This window comes from Balearica regulorum, chromosome 12 (genome assembly GCF_011004875.1).
Source record: "Balearica regulorum gibbericeps isolate bBalReg1 chromosome 12, bBalReg1.pri, whole genome shotgun sequence".
NCBI lineage: Eukaryota > Metazoa > Chordata > Aves > Gruiformes > Gruidae > Balearica > Balearica regulorum.
The window spans coordinates 4,632,555-4,647,576 of record NC_046195.1 but is presented as its reverse complement, the minus strand read 5'-3'; the positions used below and the strand labels follow the sequence as shown (position 1 = coordinate 4,647,576).

At 38.0% G+C, this 15,022-nt stretch overlaps 1 protein-coding gene and 1 long non-coding RNA gene across 2 annotated transcripts in view; both read left to right on the top strand.

Annotated features, from left to right (window-relative positions):
* The window catches only part of RAB8B (RAB8B, member RAS oncogene family), a 28,296-nt gene extending 16,356 nt beyond the window's left edge, over nucleotides 1–11,940 (top strand). The window contains exons 3-8 of the mRNA XM_075765060.1: nucleotides 329–389; nucleotides 2,345–2,422; nucleotides 3,507–3,596; nucleotides 4,381–4,446; nucleotides 7,156–7,206; nucleotides 7,736–11,940. Of these exons, the coding sequence (XP_075621175.1) occupies nucleotides 329–389; nucleotides 2,345–2,422; nucleotides 3,507–3,596; nucleotides 4,381–4,446; nucleotides 7,156–7,206; nucleotides 7,736–7,828 (439 nt within the window). The 3' untranslated portion in view covers nucleotides 7,829–11,940. The remainder of the gene's footprint in view (nucleotides 1–328; nucleotides 390–2,344; nucleotides 2,423–3,506; nucleotides 3,597–4,380; nucleotides 4,447–7,155; nucleotides 7,207–7,735) is intronic.
* Nucleotides 11,941–12,852: 912 nt separating this feature from the next.
* LOC142603575 (uncharacterized) lies at nucleotides 12,853–14,519 on the top strand. Its single transcript, XR_012837517.1, has 2 exons — nucleotides 12,853–12,951; nucleotides 14,320–14,519. It is a non-coding gene; the product is annotated as an uncharacterized LOC142603575 (long non-coding RNA).
* Nucleotides 14,520–15,022: the final 503 nt, after the last annotated feature.

The following is a 15,022-nucleotide window of genomic DNA, read 5'->3' as shown; positions in this document are numbered from 1 at the left end:
TAATGCAGGACTCAGATGCATCAGAGCTGCCTTTTTTTAATTATTCTAGGGAAGGTTGTGTAGTGCTGAGTTTTATTGCTTGCATGAAAATGTGAATGCTTTGTGCCATATTTATGGTGCTGCTATAACCACAGATGTAAGTAGGATAGCTTGGGAGTAAGGAAGATGTTGAGGGCTGAAGAAACTTGTGTAAATGGCTTCTGAATGGTATTTTTTTTTCTTAGTGAGTGAGTATTAATTCATTGTTAGTCTGTTTAAAAAGACCTCTCTAAGCACAGAATAGTGTAAAGATCACCTCCAACAAATACTTGTTTTTACTGAATTCTAGGGATACAGCAGGCCAGGAGAGATTCCGCACAATCACGACAGCTTACTACAGAGGAGCCATGGTGAGTGCTCTAACTTAAAAAAAAAAAGAAAAAAAAAATAGGCACAACTAGTGTAACTGGTTTGCTGTTCTTAAGGTTATATCATGTAAGTCTTCAACTGGACGATTGGATAATGGTGGCTTGAGATGCAGGAATAAAGTTTGTGGTTTGGTTGGGGGTTTTTTTGGTTTGTGTTTTGTTAAACCTCCTGGTATGTTGTCTAGTCCTGTTTTTTGTGATGAAACTTCAAGCCCTGTTGTCTTTTTTAATATCATTAAAATTTCTGCAGATTTTAATAAGAAGCTAAGTTGCTAAGCCTTAATGAGACAAGTTTTTAGTGCAATCAATAAATTTAAAATCATCCTTTATCTATTTTTCAGACATTTCAAATGATTAATGTTAAAAGTGTATTTCACTGAACTGTTTTTCCTTCAGCCAGTAGAGAATGCGAAATCTGGGCTAGAAATACAATCACATGCAAAAGCTACTGTTACTTTTTCCTCCATTAAGAATGACTTGAAGTCAAATAACTGACTTAGACCGCAAAGAGTGCAGGCTCCAACTGCTTGTAATGGTTCTTAATCCTGTGATTTGAGATGCATTATGTTGGAACACTGTTAAATTCAACTTGCTGATTACTAGCTGTGCTGCTACTACATGTTCTTGTTGCTTTATACAAATGGATCCGTTCCATTCATAGACTGGCTGTGGGTCCAGTTAACAGCACTATTATGGAACACAGATGGGGAGAAATGGTATGGGTTGTAGCTCTGTGTTAGAGCTTTCTGGTACTTAAAAAGGTTTTGGCAGTGACATGGTCTCCCCACCTCCCATTCCATGGGCAGGGAATGATTGGAAAGGCAGTAAGGAATGGAGGTGAATCTGGCCATCTGTCCGTAATGGAGCTGTTGTATGGTTTCCCATGCTTTACTGATCGTTGAGAGCCCACACTAGAATATGTACATAACTGTTTGAAAGAGCTAAAGCTTCTGAGAGAGCACCTAGTGTCAGCTTTGTTGTAACTATCTACTGGCCTGTCATGGTTTAACCCTGGCTGCCACCTAAGCCCCACACAGCTGCTCGCTCGCTCCCCCCATGGTGGGATAGGGGAGAGAAAGAGAGAAAACTCGTGTGTTGAGATAAAGATGGTTTAATAGGTAAAGCAAAAGCCATGCACACAAGCAAAGCAAGGAATTCATTCCCCACTTCTTGTGGGCAGGCAGGTGTTCAGCCATCTCCAGGAAAGCAGGGCTCCATCACACATAACAGTTACTTGGGAAGACAATTGCCATCGCTCCAAGTGTCCCCCTCTTCCTTCTTCTTCCCCCAGCTTTATATGCTGAGCATGACATCATATGGTATGGAGTGTCCCTTTGGTCATTGGGGTCAGTTGTCACAGCTGTGTCCCCTCCCAACTCCTTGTGCACCCCCAGCCTACTCACTGGTGGGGCAGTGTGAGAAGCAGAAGAGGCCTTGACTCTGTGTAAGCACTGCTCAGCAATAACTCAAACATCCCTGTGTTACAAACACTGTTTTCAGCACAAATCCAAAACACAGTCCCATAGTAGCTACTGTGAAGAAAATTAACTCTATCCCAGCCAAAACCAGCACATGCCCCAGCAGATTGGATCTCACAAGTTTGTCATCTTTGACTGCTTAAAGCTGCTGCTTCTATACTTGCCTTTGACACTAGAGTCCTGGTTGCTGTTGTAGTAGAATTTCTAAACTTGTCCTGACTATAGGCTAATAATTTAAAACTTCATCAGGTGCTGTTTTTGATCTCTAATAGTGGCAAAAGATGTTAAATAGTAATATTTTGGGTACCACCTTAATAACGTCATAATGCTTTGAGAAAGGATTATAGGTGTGTAAGTCATACGTTGAGTTTCTTGCAAGTATAATCAAACCAACAGCATAGATCAAAATCAGCCAATAGTGCTAGCTCATCTAACCTAGGTTTTCTTAATTTTATTTAGGGAATCATGCTGGTGTATGACATCACAAATGAAAAGTCTTTTGACAACATAAAAAACTGGATAAGAAACATAGAGGAGGTAGGTGCTTTGGAAAGTACGTCTTACTTGTTCCATCTTAAGATTTTCCTGGGCCTAATAATCAAGTAAATATTCACTTTCATTATAGTAGCCAACATATATGGCAAAGTTAGACTATGCAGTGAATGCAATAGTGGTTATTAATGGGGAGAATATTATCTTGTTCATCTGGGGATAGAAGGTAGAAAACTTAAGTTTGAAAAGTAAGGATAAAGTGTTTTAAACCACCTCTTACTATATATGACTTCTATTGTTCTTTTTTGCGTTTGGGTATGTCTAAGGAATGGGAAGGAGCAAGATCTTAGGGTGTCTACCTTTCACTGAGTTGATGACACATCTGTCTAATTTCAGTTATTATTGTGTTGTGTGTTTGTCCAATTAGAGTTTTTTGACTGTTTCATTTGCTCTTGGGTAAGCTTCCTTCTTGCTAACTTATTGTAAATTATTTAATAGGACATGCTGTCAAGTAGGGACATGTCATTTTGAAGTTAGAGGAGAAACCTTAATTTTAGTGAAGCCATAGCTAGGCAACAGAATCTTAGCTGTTTTGTTGGTTTTTTTTTTTTTCCCCCCTGAAACATAAAATCCATGGGCTTTTCTTTAGGATTGTTCTTTGACTCTTAAGCAAAATTCCTGTATTAGTCACCAATTTGATTCAATAGTCACTGGGCTAGAAAAGTTCTGTTATTGAAGTGATTATTACTTAAAAAGCCACTTTATTAATAATCTGTTTCAAAATAATGCAAATGTATCACATAATGATACTCCAAACAAATACCTCAGATGTCTGTGTACCATTTGATTTCCAGAGTAGCCAAATGCCTGTGCATGTGCGTGTGGTACTGTATTTGATCTGTAATAATACACAGGCAAATTTAATCTAGGAGGATTTATTCCAACCTATTTTAATATTTAAATATTAAATTGCCTGTTTCAAAAGTCAATCTCTTTCTCAGTAATGCTTTTGCATTAGGTAACTTTTTAAAAATAAAATATTCATTTGTGGATGAGTTTGACACATAAGTAGGTTTCTTTTAAATAGTGATGCACTTAGCTTCTGAGAGATTACTTTTTCTTCTTTCAGCATGCCTCTTCAGATGTAGAAAGAATGATCCTGGGTAACAAATGTGATATGAATGAAAAAAGACAAGTCTCAAAAGAAAAAGGGGAGAAGGTAAGCTTTGTTGACTTGGCTTATTTAGAAGCCTGCTTTTCTTAGGATTTTGGCTGCTGGGTATTTGTTATGTCTTAGGCATATGAGAGACAATGGGCCTGAAACCTCTTGTTTCAGAAATTTTTATATATTCTAGAACGCCAGGCTGGGGGTTTTTATTTTTAAATAGCACTTGACTGTCTTCAGGCTTGAATAAACTTAATGGCACTGTTGTCTTGAGGGGAAGATCCTGTAAAGAATGTTGACCTTTGCTATAGTGTGAAGTATTCTAAATCTCAGTATAAAGCTTTGTATGTAGTTTGATCATGTTGTACTCAATTGACCATGGTGGTTACTTAGTCTTGTCCTAAAAAGGTGTTATAAAAGCTTAAGTAATTAGTTGTTTAGCAGAACAAACAAGCAAGCAAGAATACTATGTAACGTATCATGTACACAGCTAAAGTAGTGTAGTTGCTAATAACACAACTTACGGGACGATTGCATGTCCTGGTCCATAAATGCATATCAATGAAAAAATCTATCTTGATGTTCTTTTAAGTCCCAAATAAGTCTTTTTGTGAGCAATTAATCTCTGTTGGTTTTGAATTTACATGAGCCTATGGCCTGTTCTAATATTTTGTCTTAATTAAAGTTTTTGCAAGAGAAAAGCAGAAATGAAGGTTGTTTGGGATTGTTTTTAAAGTTTACTGTAGTATACAGCATCTGTTCTATTATGAACCTGTGTGAAACATTACTTTTACAAAGGAACTTCAAAAGCACTGAAAAACTTTAACGTCTCTTCCAGTTAGCAATTGATTATGGAATCAAATTTTTGGAGACAAGTGCAAAATCCAGCATAAATGTGGAAGAGGTAAGAGATGAGCGTTATGCTTATGTGTGTTTCTCGAACTACTACTGTGGAAGCATGTTTCATAATCTACTGGGCTTTCTGACCTGATCTGGGACCTGAAGTCCCAAATGTGCTCCTGGATCACCAACCTTGTTATATATAGAGGACTACTGTAAAATCCAGCATTTCTTGGTTTTTTTGGTAATGTCTGGAATTGTTTTTTAAATGGGTCTTAACAGGGTGGTTTACTATTATTGTAGCAAACAGTTCCCAGCAGGATCTTGTACAAAAAGTTGCTTTAGACTTCTGTGCTTTGCTACATTAATTGCAAGTGATTTTGGTCAGAGGATAGGTGGTGGTGTGATTTAACCTGGCAGGCAGCTAAAACCACCACACAGCCGTTCACTCACTCCCCCTCCCAGTGGGATAGGGGAGAGAATTGAAAAGAAAAAAGTAAAACTCATGGGTTGAGATAAAGACAGTTTAATAGGACAGAAAAGGATTATAATAATAATACAAGAGTATAGAAAACAAGTGATGCACAGCACAGTCGCTCACCATCTGGAACTGATACTCAGGTAGTTCCTGAGCTGCCTGCCTCCTGGCCAACTCCCCTAGCTGAGGATGACATCAGGTGGTATGGAATATCCCTTTGGCCAGTTTGGGTCAGCTGTTCTGGCTGTGTCCCCTCCCAACTTCGTGGGCACCCCCCACCTTCTCGTTGGCAGGCTGGTGTGAGAAGCTGAAAAGTCCTTGACTGCTTGGCAACAACTAAAAACATCAGTGTGTTATCAACATCATTCTCATCTTTAATCAAAACACAGCACTATACCAGCTGCTACTAAGAAAATTTAACTCTATCCCAGCTGAAACAAGGACAGCTGTAATTTTAGAACAATGCTTTGTGCAGGAAACTGGATTCAAGATTCTTTCAGAATAACATGCTACTGTGGCAAGGAGCCTTCAGGTTACTAGTAAATATGTGCTGTGCAGATGAGACTGAAGATTTGTATGTTAACCTAGAACGTCAGCTTAGACTGTCATAAGCTGATGTTAGAGGAGGAAGGCAGCTTATAATACTCTATCTGTAGACTTGCAATCTGTTTTCCTGCAAATAAATTTTGTGCTAAAACCACAAGATCCCTACTTATGAGAGCATAAGGAAATAGAATCGGAAGGAAGAGTGTCTCAACTCTTACCATGAATCACTCTTGTAATCTCAAGGAGGGTGGGGGAGGATCTTAACTCTACAAAAAGTGTGGACAAGAAAATAGTATGATATCAAAAGGCAGTTAGATTAAGATTCATTCAGATGAGGCATATTTGTTCTTAAATGTTGTTCCTGTACCTAATAATCTAAAAGCCTTTCCATGTATATTTATGGGATACCTTTTAAAAAAGTCCTCCAAGCATGTACTTAATTCAGGTCATGCAGCTAACAAATTAACTAGAAACTGAACAGACTGTTACTTTAAAATAACATGGCTGATGCTGTGCCAGTCGAGTGAGTTGTGTTGGGTTTTTTTTCCCCTAATGATTACAGGATGATTGTTATACAATATAGCTAGAGTGGACTTATTTGCATTGTGCAGTATCTGGACTAGTGCTTGACCTGATTTTCACAGTGTCATTATGATTCTTCCAGCAGACAATAGAAGTGTGAACATCAGCAACTAATACCAATGGTGGATAGCAATAGTCTCCTAATAAAAAGTACCTACCTTCTTCATTAGTTCTTCCAGATGGTTTACTCGCTCTTTCATGACGTGCCCTGCAATTTCATTTTAACTCCTGTAGGTCATTAAATGTACAAATTAGTTTGTGCTTACTCCAAATGACTTGGCTATCTGATTATTTTTTTGAAATTGTCACATGAATAGTGAAGAAAGCATTAAAAAATGTGGCTAGTATAGGTATTCAGCAAGTAACGATTTAGTCTTCTTTCCACCAAATCCTTAACTTGTGGGAAATGACACAATTGTGGTATTCTTGTGATCAGAAGTGAATTAATTTATTTTATTTGTTGTGATTTATTTGCATTAAATGAGTTTCTATCTTTTGATATATTCCAAACACAATGAGAGGCGAAATGTTTACAGTTGTTCACATTCTGGAGCTGTCTTTGGATTGTTGCTATCTCCAGATAGCCTAAAATCTTGCTTTTCTGTGCTTCTGGAGAATTGCAGAACTTTTCTGCTACAGAAGTTTCTTTGCTCCTTCGTACGCTGAAGTCTGAGATGCTGATTTTTGCCAGAGTGAATTTATTTATTTATTTGTTTTAAATTAGGGATGTTGGAAGCATAAATAATATTATAGATAGCCCAGGAGCAAAACTTCTGGAGGACCGAAGTGCAAGTTAACCTTAATGTGACTTCCCAGGCATGCCATCCTGAAACCTCTCTGTGGGTTTCTAGTTGTGATTCACAGTACAGTTTGGCAACCCCCCCCGTACTAGTACGCAATGGGAAAGCTGTTCACTTGGTTCAAAGGTGGGAGGGATGAAGACTAAAAATAAGTATTTTTTTAAAAAATTCTAAAGCATGCTTATTGCAGTTTTAAGTAAACAGATGTTGTACATAGTGCCTTGCAACTCAAAGTGCTAGCAGTGACCTACAGAATACTGTACTGTTAATGTGTCTGGCTACTCCAAATCTATCTTAACTTTAATGTGTCTTGTGACTAACTCTTTTTTTCTTTTTCTTTTTGTTTTTAATTTCCACTCCTCACCAGGCATTTTTCACACTTGCACGGGACATTATGACAAAGCTCAACAGAAAGATGGTTTGTATTTCCAATTGTCATACAAACTAGATACATTGAAATGACTGCTGTAATAATCGGCTGAGTAGTAGCGCTGCTAAAAAACTCCTGGGGCTTATGGTGGATGCTGAATCAAATTTGAGCAAACAGTGCTTTATCACACATCAGTGTGTAATTGTTCTTTATTTTGCATGAAGATTAACATTGGGCAGCCTGAAACTGATGTGTTCTTTCAAAATGTAACAGCGTGATCCTTGCTTTATTAAACATCGGATTACATAGTAGCTTCTTCAGCTAATACTTGGGATCTGGATTGTTGGATAGATGTTTCTTTTTGAAATAGGCAGTTTTATCCAGTGATTAACAGAGTCTGAATATTAGGCAGTTTTCTTGAGTGATAAACAGAGTCTGGGTAACTGAGGAGCTCAAGTTGCAACAAACCTCTGCTCTGGTTACTAACTTTGCAAGGGAGGAAAGTGGGGAGGGAAACTAGGAAAGCTGGACTTACTTTTTCTCCATTTTATGATGTTGATACTCTTTTCTGTTTCAGAATGACAGCAGTTCATCGGGGGCAGGTGGGCCAGTAAAAATAACAGAAAATCGATCTAAGAAGAGCAGCTTCTTTCGATGCACGCTACTTTGATGAACTTCTAATGATAGACTGCAGCACACTTAGAACCTTTTCTGCTTCTTTGAAAGCACAGGGTCACAAAGCCTCAGAAATAATACCACCAAGCTGCTGCTGAGAGCTCCATTGAACGTAGACTGCGATACACAAAATACCAAGTGGATTTTGCTCACTAAGCCTATTGACCTGTCAGGCTCTTCTTTCTCAGATATGGAAGCTATGAAGTGGAGACACAAATGCAAGAGTTAACTTGTTTTCCTTTTTTACTTTCTGTTTTACTGCCTGTTGCAAAAGCTGCTATGTTTCTTTTAACTTTGCACATCCATATTGGCCTCTTACTGCCTGTTACAGCACAATCTTACACTTGTATTTGCACAGTTTGACTTGTAAGTAAGATTCTTAACAGATTTGTGCAGGTTTTTCTCTCTCTCTTTAAACAAATTTATTTTCAAGCAGAAGAGCCAGGGGAAAAATAAGTCTCGCTTCCATTATTTTCTATGCTGTATACTTGTGGCCATGACTGCAGTATGGATGTTGACACTCTAGTGATGAGAATTACTGTAACAATTGGCATTTAACAATTTGTGTGGGGGTTTGTCTTAGATGCACAAATCTGTTCATGCAGAAGCTATGGCTTCTATTCTGAATGTAGTATGTTGCTTTTCTTTCTTTACCAGACTTAGCAAAGATGTGTTCTGAATTGCCAGCCACTGTCTGATTCACAGATGCACCTTTCAGTTATGTGAATACACACAGTGTCTTTCCTCACTTAACATCCCTTTGTTAGCTCGAACTGTCTGCACCTTTTTTTGTTTCTGATGAGGAAGTACACTCTGGAGTCGAAGTCATCGTCACAAATTGGCCTCATCACTATCACTGAAGTGGCTTGTGGAAGCTGAATGCATGAGTTCTGAGTAACCTCTTTGTGGATTCATTTGTTCAGAAATGACTGCTTCTAAAGGTGACTTCCATTTCTACTGTAATTCTAAGGAGAGTTTGTAATGTTTGTAAGCATCGACCCTTGATGACAGAGGTGTCCAAAACTAGCTTCCTGTGCAGTTGATAAAGTTGATGAAGTTCTGGCACTAAGGAAAGGGTCACATTAGGGCTATAATGTACTGTTAGTTACGCAGTTAGTGCTGAATGTGTGAAGCCCTCTTTGGTCTGCTCAAGCAGTTGTTTTTTCATCAAAAACTAGTACAGTGACCTAGACTGTTAGAAGCAGAGTTGAAACGTAGTTGCCTTTTTTACTCAACTGAACATTGTATAACCTAGTCTTTGTTCTACTACTTTTCTATCGTCTTCTGAAAAAAATTCCTCAATGAGCAATTAAAACAGGTGCTTTAGTTCTGTTGATGTGCCAAACTTGGACCATTGTAAGCTTTAACTACAAGTTTGTGTCCAGCTTGTTTGTTATTAGGGGATAGGTGTGTTCTGTCATTGTCAAAGTTAATGTCTGACGTGCTTGCTTTTGCTTCACTAAACTGTCTGGAGTTGTAAACAGTGCGTTGGTTGTTACCACAGAGAACTGCTTTATTTTGTGGTGACAGGTACTGAATTTGCCCTCTCTGGGTCTGTTGTAAATATTTTGAAAGTGAACGGGCCAATAGCATTAGATTTGAAGACTTTTGATTTTGAAAGATTTAACATTAGTAGCTGGTTCCATAAAGTTTTAAGTGTTTACCAACTTGTCCCCACATGTAGTTTCATAGAAATAGTTATTGTAACTAGATAGTGGTGAATCTCATAAACTGCTGTTGCTGCACTAGAACAGAAAAATCTTTGTGGCAGCAAGGTTTAGTGAAAAAACAAAGCAACCCTAACTGCTCTGTTGTCTACCCTTGATGTTTTTCTTGGACAGGCTACAGCGGTTATGTATTCTGTATGGTTTAAAAAAGTGCTTCTATACAGAAAGTGTTGTGACACCAATTATGAATGTTGTTTATTTTTAGTAATTTACCTCTGACTTATTTGGTGTCGTAATACTTTGATTTTTATCTCAGGGGTTGTCTGCAAACCAAAACTGACATGTTCTGTGTTTGGCACCGTTTACAGAATGCTCTGTATTGTTTTTCCTGTCTTTGCTGTGTGGCTGTGTGGTTAAATGTTCATTCAATATTAGTCTCCATGAACTTCCCTTTGAAAGAGCCTGTAAGTAGTAGAGTCTATGAAGTGCTTCTTGAAGCAGCAGCGAATTGGGGTATCTGCTCTGTATGGGGACGGGCGGGGAGGGGGAGAAAAAAATACTTGCTATTTTCTTACACTTAGCTGTGCTAAACTGTACATAAATGTGAGGTAAGACCATAGGAAATTCACTTTATGCATGATAAAATAATGCAGTAAATATTTCACTTTGCTTAATGTTCATGTAAAGTTCATCTTTTTCTATTTGTAGAAGAATTTAATGCAATTTTGTTGTCCCCTGCTGAAACTGAAGAATTCTAATTTCATGTGGTCTTATGGATAAGGTAAAATGCAGATTTCTCTCTTTCTTTGTTGTTTTGCCCCGCCCCCTCTTCTCCAGCAGTATTAAGTGGCTGAGTGGCTGCACTTTATTGGTGTGCTAACTTTTGGTCAGTATAGACCTCATTCTGTGTACAGTCTGCCTTGTCAGACATTGAAAAATGTGCTGTATTTTAGCGTGCAAATCAGCTGTATGTTTTACTGGGAATTTTTTTAGCTATGTCTTCCTTTAGGCGAGCGGATAAAGCTAAATGGTATGTTCTGCCTATGCATCAGGTGCTGGGTACTACAGGCTTTTCTAATATCACTATGATTGTTTTGTGCAGTCTTTGTTGCTACTTTACTCAAAACTATATAATCCAAATTTTGAAGGACTCTTAACTATACCTCAGTCAACTAGTTAGTATTCTAAAGTCCATTAGAATGAAAGTCATACAATTATTATTCATTCAGCAGCAAATGTATTTCTCTTTTGTTCCAGAAATTGCCATTAACCTTTCAGAAAAGGCAGATGTGTTTTGGTGGATTTCAATAAATCAAAAATGCTGCTCATGCTGTTGAGTTCTATGAAATCTTTCCCTCAGCCCCATGTCTGTGCACTATATCTTGGCCAATATTTTTCTAAATGGTTTAAAAAAAAAAAAAGCCAGACAAAACGCAAGCTGATCTCAGTGCTTTGCAATTTTAGCTTTCAGTCTGTGCTCAGCAAATCATGGACAAGAAGTTTTTGTTGAGGGTATATAGAATACTTGATTTACTTACTGTCTGGAAGTTCTGTTATTGCTAAAGCTTAAACCACTCACGAAACTTAACACACCTTACTTCTATTTGGGGAGGATGGTCTCAAAAATGCTCATTTCAGACCTGTAGCTCTCTTTACAGAAAGTATTTTGCATTGTAAGTATCTTTGCTGTACTAGTCTGCTGAAGTCAAGTGAATTAAGTGGATCATTTTCACAAATGAATAAAGGAGTCTTGAATATACATATCACATAAAAACATTGTGAATGCATAATTATTTGAAAGTACATGAATAGTATGTAAAATGCATAAATGTGTTATTTGTGAAAACGCATCTGTTACTTGGTTATCTATTAATGTAACTGAAATTTTGCAATGTTAAACTTCTTAAAGATTGGTCTGTAGGTGATAATAGGTCTCTTCTCCATTCAGTGAACTGCTTATGCCACTCATTCTTATAAATAAAACTTGTATTTCATCCTTCCACAAAAGCAGGATTTCCATTGATTTTTGTTATTTCTGGTGAATTTAAGTATTTTAGTGCATTCCTATGGCCTTACAAACATTTTTGCAAATAAAACTTCAGTTATAGTTATTTCAATGCTATATAGCTACTAAATTCAGAATAAAAAGTATAGTCCTTGAGAAAATGCTTAATTTTGAAATAGAAGTATTCTACTGTGTGTGTTTAAGCACATTTTATCTCTGGTATAAAGGTGTAATGTGAAAAGCTCCTGCAGATAAAAGTGAACTTGTCATGTGGTTAACTTGTAAACCTAATCATTAATTGTGTATTGATGTGTATGGACAAAAAGCCCAAACCCAACCCCTAAAAAACCCTTTACACTCCAATGGTTTTATTATTCCATGTGAACTTTTTTTACAACAATATGTGTCTCAAATAAAGTTACATAATGAAAAGTATTGGGAGCATTTTGTATGAAATATTCCACGTAGTTTTTATACAGTTGGCACTTCCACTCTATTTTTGATACATCTGTTGTGGAAAGCTGTGCAGCTGAGTCGCATCTGTAAAGCTTTGCTTAACTTCAGTGGCAAACCACAAGGGCTTTTGTATGGCTTTGCTTGTTCCTAAGCTTGACTGTTCTTTAGATTTCTCCTGAAATATCCTCTATCCCTGTAGTGATTGCTTAAACCTAAGTATATTACTTCAGTGACCCTCAGCTTTATAAGAAACCATTTTTCCAGACATTTAGTGTCATGAAATACCCTTTTAAAGTAATTTCCGAGCAATGCTAGTAAAGATAATGAGACACAATCTCCAATGTGATAAGAATTTCTCCTCACTTAAGCTGTTAACATTTTTGTTGTTGTTTTAAATCAGTGTTATGTGAAAGGTATGACTCTTAAGTAACTTGAGGCACAAATATCATGAATTAATGTAGCGAATATTGTTTGTCCAGCTTCCTTCAACACTGAATATTGAGGGATTTGACAGAAATATTTGTTGGCTATTGTATTAGCAATAGTTCTTGACTTTCAGATTACTGTGGTTTGGCAGTAACTCACAATTGGTATGAAAATTAGCAAACCTAAAGAAAGAGTGGTTTTGTCTACCGAAGATAAAAGCAGATTAATGGTTAAGACACCCAAGCAGGCACCCTAAAGAATAAATGGGAAACACATGGATGACAAGTATCTTCTAAAGTTCATGCTTTTTACATGTTCACCTAATTAGCTGTATTTAGCTGAAAGGATGTATTGTCTCTTTACCTTAAGCAACAGAAAGCTAGTGTTGTGTTCTTGTTATGCCTTATTATTTTCTGGTTTTGCTTTGTTTTGTTGTGGTTTTTTTTCCAGGCTGCTTCTGCCAGACAAGTTTGCTGCTTTAGGACCAGCTGTTTAAACATTTTCTTGCAGATCCCCTTGATCTGAACTGATTCTAGATGATCAGCAGTCAGAAAGAAGTTAGTGGTATGCATCTGCATCCCAGTAACATGTTAAATACCTTTGTGTTCTCCATTTATTAAAAGGAAATAGCAGGCAATACATACACTGCTTGAAAATGGTGATTTGTTACAGTTCCTGGATGTATTTTTGGCTGCAGACTAGCAATTTACTGTACAAATAGTGCACACTTGTAGACCAAAGGCAAGTTGTGGATACATGTGTAGAATGTATCCAGCTTTTATAATCTGGTAAATTGCCTTTTTGCCAAGTGATTTGTTTTCCAACTTGGTTGACTGGTGGTTCTTTAGAATTCTTGAACTATACCAAAGTCATCAATTAAGATTTCAAAATAATTTTTCTTTAGAAAGATTCTAATCTTCAAGAGATACCTAAATGAAGCTTTTCTGTTGCATAATGTTATTCTCGCCATCTAGGCAATTAAAGGGCGTGGAATGTAAAACGTAAGAATTCTTAGTGCTCTAGGATGGTTTGTAGTTGCTTCAAAAATTCTTTACTGTCCTCAGCTGAGCATGTCAGCACTAAGGTTGTGGTGTGAGCAAATGTTACATGAATTCCTCTGAGCACACATTCAGTACATATTGTTCCTTCAATTTGAAAATGAAGTTGTAAGTTTTGAGCAGGATATGGGCATTTTCATCATTTGAGGAATTAACATGTTTAATGAATTGTGGAAAGCGTGTGTAACTTGAACTTTACTACTGAATACATTGTACTGACTTCAAAGTGAACAAGAATTCTGGAAATATTCACAAAGTGTTGAGAATTTCACCCTATTTAATCTTAAATACCTTGCTTGAGTAGATGATTGAGATGAATTAACGAAATTGTGACTTTTTCTGCTTATCTCATCATTCCAAAGGATTGTCCATGATGCACAGCTATGACTGGTATCCCAAGGCCTTGTGTTAGGCAGTGGTCTCTCAGACTGATGGACTTGTTTCAAAATGGTTTTTGATTTCTCCGAGAAACGTTACCATTGTGCTTACTTAACCTTTCTGACTTAGTTTAACACCTTTGCAAAACAGCATAAAGACATGATGCTACTGTGAACATACTTAGGTTGGGACAGAAAATGGCAGGCTCCAGAACTGCTGAGCTGGCACCTTTCTCAGATGCTTACGTTCCCAATTTGTGACACTTTCAGCACTATTTCATCCGCATACATACTTCTGTTGGAGCGCTGGCAATGTGCTCATCTCTAAAGAGAAGTGCTGTCTTTCCTGTTTAACTACAAGTGAAGTGCAAATTATGTCAATAATGCTTTTTTTTAAAAAAAAAAAAGTTGAGTGTTTGTTTTATTTTCAAGGCTGTTTGCAAATCTGTAGTGTTACTTTACTTTTTTTTTGTTTTTCTTCTTTCTCTCCTTTCCAGGCACCGTAGCAGCTAACTAACTTTGGTATGTATTCTAGATGAAGGATGGAATTTTTCCAAGAAGTCTGAGCACGTTCTGTCCATGAGATTAATGTCTAATGCTGCTGCAGTCTGCTTCGGAGCTTCCTCACCTAAAATGCAATGAGTTTGTAAAACGCACATTTATGCTCTGAATTAATAAAGTACAGGGAAAAGGCAACCACGTGTGTCTTCAATAGTGTTTCTATGTGATTTTCCAGAATAGTACTGGTAAGTGTACTTGAAGTAACTCCCTGTGCCAACTTGTGGGGGTGGGCAATCCTTTAGAAGTAGTGTTCAAGTAATTAACTGTTCTTTGAGTGCCATGTCCGGTTTAGCACACGCTGCTGCATTACTCCGCAGCTATTTTACCAGTTTCAAGGGAGGGGAGGAGAGAACCCAGGGAAGCACAAGGTAGAACTGAAGCTGTTTCCCCTCGCTGTCTCCCCGCGTAGGTGCGGCCAGACCCCCGCTTCCCGCCCAGCGCCGCCTAAGGGGAGCGGCCGCGACCCGCGGAGCCTCGGGACTTCTGCGCCCTCCTCCTCACAGCCCCGAGGTGGCCGTGGCAGCCGCACCGCCGGGTGCGGGGAGACCTCTCGGGCTGTGGGGATAGCGGCAGAGGAGGCCTTCAGGAGCGGAGGGGAGAGAACGCCGTAGAGTGCGGAGGCCAAGCGTCACAGCCCTG